This window comes from Pyrus communis, chromosome 8, assembly GCF_963583255.1.
Source record: "Pyrus communis chromosome 8, drPyrComm1.1, whole genome shotgun sequence".
NCBI classification, from domain to species: domain Eukaryota; kingdom Viridiplantae; phylum Streptophyta; class Magnoliopsida; order Rosales; family Rosaceae; genus Pyrus; species Pyrus communis.
Window position 1 is genome coordinate 445,139 of NC_084810.1, and position 6,000 is coordinate 451,138.

Genomic DNA, 6,000 nt, shown 5'->3' on the forward strand with positions numbered 1-6,000 from the left:
ATATGGGAAATTTTATTTAGACCAATGTAACATCTTTTTACATCCAACTTAAATTTTAAATGTTAATTGTCTATTTTACCCATTTGCATAATTACTATAAGTACAAAATGAAATTAATAATAAAACTCAAAATTGTCGATAAACCCAAACATTATAATTAAACCCTAGGATCACTCTTTGTTTATCCTACATTAATTCCGGCTAAAACCCTAATAGATCTCATAGAGAAACACAAGTTTTTTTTATTGTTGGATTGTGATTTTGAAGTTTTGAATCCTCCAATTTATCCTACGTTTATCAAAATACCAATGCACCAATATTAATTCCAGCTTTACTAGCTAAACAACAGCCAATGGCATCGAACGATCGAAACTCCCACAAAGAGCTCTAGATTGACTCGATCTCTTCTTCTTCATTCTTCCTTTGATGATCTCCTCCTCTAGTCCCATAGATTTTTTTCCCAAATGAAACTGAGGCATGGGTCAAGATATGTGGCATTTTACTATTGTCTTTTGTTGCACCTCTCTGAATAAGTATCCTAGTAATCCCAACGTAGTGCAAAGACTCAGCAATCTACAGTGCAATCACACCTTTATTAGTTCGAGCTTCAGCATCATCTCCTTTCTTTACCAACATCTCAATCACATCCGCTTGTCCCAACTCCGCTGCACAGTGCAACGCGGTGTATCCATCCTCATCTTTAGCATCCATATCTACACCTCAGACAGCGTTTGAATAACTTATATCCTCCCTTTTGAAACAGGCTCTATGGAGAGCAGTCCACCCGTGTAGGTCTCTTCCATTGATTGCCGCAGCTGACATTGAACAAGTCACCAGTGTTTTCTCCAGATTCTTGCGCAAACCACGTGTTCAAGGAGCCATAAGGTTTATTTAATTTAAGCTATTCATATCTCATGTATGCATACACGATTGAAGACTGGTGACATATGCATACGTGGTCTGCAAGAAATCGTCTAGGATGCATGTGGGAATGGTTTATGACAGAACATTGATGTTGAAGTTTGGTTTTTATGGCAGTTATGAGTCACATTACTGGAGAGGCCTTGCAGAAAGATGCATCCAAGTAGCATGGAGATACAGGAAAAAACACCTACAGCGAGCCGACACCTCTCATTCTCAATCTCATTCTCAACCCCAATCTTGATCCCAATCCAATCATGCATTGTTATAAGCTAATTAGCATATGGATGTAAAGATAATTTTACATTTTGAATTGAGTTTGAGATGGTAGTTTAGGTAATAAATTTGGGTTTAAAGAGATATTAATTCTTTAATAAAAAATAATATGGGTGAAGAGGATAAGTTAGGTGTAGAAAGAGGTTAGATGAGTTCAAATAAAATTTCCCTTTATATATTTGGGGAAGAAAAAATTTCACCATGATATGTACCAAGAGATGAATGGGGGTGGCTGAAGCCCAACTCATGACCCAAATAACTCATCAACCCTCCCGTTTGGAGGTTTCACTTGGGTTCCTTGGAGCACAAGCTGCAACTTCGGAACTATAAATGTACGTGTATGCTGTTCCCAACTAGCAGAATCAAACACATTCTTCCAGGGTGAGAGAACCGTATAAGCTGATCCATCGCTCAGGTGCCATGCGCCAAGAACATTACTCAACTTGAAATGTAAGGTGGGACACAAATCCTCTAACTTGTGTCCCAAGTATGGTTGCCATGGACGCAACCACACGTGATAGGAATAGTGTATTCACGCAGTTCCACAAATCAAAGGCATCCTTGAGTTTAGGCAAGACTACCGTACATGGCTTCAAGAACACGAGGGGGCGACAAATTCTCCCAAGACTTCAAAACCGAAGCATTGGTTCGGGGTCCTTGCCCTGCCAAGTATTGACAGCAGCAATTCTCACTGCAGGTACCACAACCTCCGAAAGCAATTGAACGTAATTCCCCGGCACTCCACGAAGAAAAGCTTGCCAAGACGATATGCGTCCAAGCCATGCATGGGATTCCAAAGAGGATCCCACCCCTGAAATAATAGAGCCGCTCTTTGGACTCTCTAAATTCTAATGTAGCTGGATATCACATATAGTTGGGCAGCAAAGTGATCAATAAATATGATACAAATAGCATTATAAATTATAATCGCACCCTCGGATACTTTGTAGCAAGGTTCAAGGAGCCAGGATGCACTTGACCATAATCCAAAAATGCAAATTTACATGAACCAAATGTTTAAGTCCCAAAACTTTGAAGACCATATGTTATTCAAAAGCTATATACAAGAAGCTAAACATCCAGAAACAAGAAGGTAATGGCTTTCCAAACTACAAAATAGTTGGCGGGTTACAAAGCCCCAACCGTGGGGGCAGCTACTAAGGGCCAATGAATGCCCGGCACTGGGATTCCCAGTGCTGCTTTGCTTGCCGAACCCTCTCTACCCTCTCGGTCTGGAGTCTCTGCTCCCAGTATTCACGGCAGCTGTTAAAACATGAATAAATAAGAATAAGAAATTGCATGTATAGGATGATCATTTACTCATAAGGATTCTAAGTGAGAATATGCTGAACAAAAACATACTTTCGGCTAAGTAACATACTAAGCTCTTCTAAATGTACAGCGCCTTCAAAAACTCTTGCCTGAAATCAGCACGAACAATCACAAAACAGTGAGCAACAATAATTTTGATTGTAGCGATGCAGCTCATTCTCCAGGTCCTAAAAGATTACAGCTCTACAAAACTCCAATTAGAAAGAAGATAATTACTCACCTCTCGGCATAGAGGGCATTTTTCTTTAGGTTCTGCAGACTTTAATCCATCGACAATAGTCACTGATGCAGCCGAGCAAGCACACATGTGGCAGAATATATGACCGCATGTAAGAGCAACTGGATCAAAAACCGTGTCCTATAAAGCGGAAGAAAAAAATAAATCACACGAAACCTCAAATGAAGTGCAACAATAGCAACATGCTTTCTTCCCAACAACTCCTACTAATGTCTTGGTATTGCTACACTACAGCTACTGAGGGTTTACGTTTTAGTTGAGCTAATCAAAATTGTACGTCACTTTGTTTGCAGTTTGCGGGAAAAAATGTCGAGTGTTATGCTCTAGTCATATGTGCTCCTACATAATAAGAGGCATGAAATATGCAATTAATCTATTGAAGAGCGAGAGTGATATTGTAAGAGCGCTACAACTTTCATATCAATTTTCAAAACCTCTTATTCAAGACTTGAATTCACAGGTAGGATAAAACGCTGTGTAGTGTTAACATGGTAACAACACAAATACGCTGTCAATAATCCGTTACATGGAAACCTTGATACTTACCAAGCATATAGAACAAGTCAAATCAATATCAAGCTTAACGGAATCAAAGAGCTCACAGGCGAGAGATGGTTTCTCATCATTAATCTTGAGGGAGCATCCCTCAAACAAAGCCGGTGCCTTCCTCGACTTAGTATTGGTTTCCCTTAAATTGATGTGAAAAGCCATAAGCTCAAAAAGCCATGGGCTCTGAAGGAGTCCAATGTGCATACTTTGAGCTTGCGACTTAAAGGCCTGTCCTTGTGTTGAGTAATGAATCTGTTCCCATAACACAAATGAAAATTATAAACATATATATTTAACTGGATTACCGAAACTTTCGATAAACGCACTACCAATTTTGAGCAGTTGGATTCACATACCTTATCATATTTCTTTAGTATTTTCCGAATGGCAATGGCGTTGATCAGAGCATAAGTAACGAGGTCCTTGCCTTCTTCTATTAAGGCACCATGGCCCCCTCGACGTTTACCTTTGACCCAAAACATGTACTTACGAAAGCCAGAAGCAAGATGGAGTTCAAGCAATTTCTGTGCACGCTTATGAAAGAAACCCACCACAGCAGACATCTCATCGAGAAGGGCCGGGAAAAAGCTCCCATCACACACTACCAAAATTCAATTAAATCAGCATAAACTCCATTGCCCGGCACAAAAATCAATATCACTGAGGATTCAGTAACCTTCGAAATTAGAAGATAAAACAGGTTCCATGTGCTCTGAAAATCGATTACTTTTTCCTACAAAGACAATATTCTAAACTTACTGTAGTTTACGAGATAAGAATTCGAACTTAGACGATGGGGTGGATACATTGTCCTAACCAAGTGACCTAATTCACGTCTGACTGGCTAAAAATTTCAGTTGTTGTAACTTGTACATAATCTCCAACATTTGGCTTCAAACAATTGAATGAAATGAACGCAAGATGTTGACCTTTCATCTCAAAGATTTCCAATGAAATTAACAATATATACACACATGATATATATATATATATATATATATATATATCCGACATGAACAAGAAACTAAATGCTAATTGGGATTCAAAGAGCCAAAAGAACTAGCAAATTAAGTTAAAAATTTTAATCATAACAATATTCAGAAACAGATTAAAAACCAAAAATCTGTAACTGAAATTTAAATTACCTGGGCAATGGTCGGGGCAAGTACGGACGTCATGGAAATCTTCTCTGCGGCATTTCTTCAAGATCTTCTTAAGCTTCTTGAATCCAACCCCGGGCTGCTTCTTCTTCTGGCCTTGCATGTACTCCTGGTATGTCTTGCAGAACTTCATTTTTCATCAATATTTAACCCAAATCCTTCGACTTCAATTAAATTCACTGGATATCAGAGATGGGTTGCGATTGAAATGGCGATTGAAATGCCAAAAACATCAAATCTTTAACGCTAATCACTGATTAGATATATAGTTTAATCATCTGCTGATGTCTGTGTACATAGGATGTGTAACGGTTTCTCTCTCTCTCCTCTCTCTCCTCCCTGTCGACCGGGTCTACGCGCTTGAAGAACACATATATAAAGGAAGAAGAGGACAACATATCGTATCGGATAATACTGAGGTGCTGATTTTCCCGAGAAAAAGTCAAGGATTGTTCCGGAAAAGTTCCTTCTTTTTTGGCGGAGGATTTCTCGGGAACTTTAAAAGCGGACTTGAAAACGTTTTCTTTTGGGATAAATCCAGATTGGAAGACATTTCTAAATCGAGGGTAATACTGGATAGAAAAATTGTTTATGTTCCAGTTGTCACTGATGTGAGACTTCCCATTTTTCTTTGTTTTTCTTGGTTGATTGGTGGCCGAGAAAGTGACTCTAATATTAGATGAGATGTCCAAAAGAAATCATCTACAACCTCCTTTCACCGTGAAGGAAGAAATTATTTAGCTAATATGTGCGTGTAAGTTCATCCGAAAAAGTTATCATTCACTAAAAATAGAAGAATAATACGTGTATATGATTTATTTGAACGATGCTGATAATTTAAATGATTAAGGCTGTGTTTTGTAAATTATCTATTAAAATGTGGGTCGATAACCTACAAAGGTTTTGTCATGTTAAAATTGAGATCAAATAGGAGTTGATTAGAGCACCACCCTTATCTCAACTTGACATTTTGCTATGAATAACATATTATAGAGCATCTCTAAAGAAGATGTCAAATACGTCAACTTTGGATTTATAGACATTAAAGTTTTCTTCAAGGGAGATATCATAGTTGACATGATAGCCGAGTCATTTGGCACTTTGCTTTCTAGCAATCTTTTTTTACAGCAAACTAAGATAAAGTCAATTTTGTTATTTAATGTGTGATGTTTCATAATTCATCAATAGGATATACAATTACAATATTCTAAACTATTTAAAAAAAAAATTGTAGTAGTGTGGTCCAATATAGAATAAATTAAACCGAGTTTGGTAGAGAAGACTTGTCACTAAGTAGGGCATTAAAGCGATTAATGGGTGATTTGAGCCTTAATTAAGTGAGGAATGGTGTTTGAAAGTTGTTCACCACTCTTGTGAAATTACTTTAAGCACGCTCTAAGCCTCTCAGGTTAATAGAGATGCCTCATCCTCACGTGTGAGATAGCAAACAAAAAAACACACAATATATAATAAAATAATAATTTAACACATCCCTTGGAATAATTTTTTTTTTTTTTTACATCA

At 37.8% G+C, this 6,000-nt stretch overlaps 1 protein-coding gene across 1 annotated transcript; it reads right to left on the bottom strand.

The window, feature by feature from the left end:
- Positions 1–2,079: 2,079 nt before the first annotated feature.
- On the bottom strand, positions 2,080–4,997 carry LOC137743636 (probable E3 ubiquitin-protein ligase BAH1-like 1). The gene is made up of 6 exons (XM_068483563.1): positions 4,462–4,997; positions 3,673–3,917; positions 3,314–3,568; positions 2,750–2,887; positions 2,560–2,618; positions 2,080–2,460 (listed from the first exon to the last, which is right to left on the bottom strand). The coding sequence occupies exons 1-6, from the start codon at positions 4,607–4,609 to the stop codon at positions 2,355–2,357; spliced, it is 951 nt and encodes a 316-aa protein (XP_068339664.1). The 5' UTR covers positions 4,610–4,997; the 3' UTR covers positions 2,080–2,354.
- Between the last annotated feature and the right edge of the window lie 1,003 nt (positions 4,998–6,000).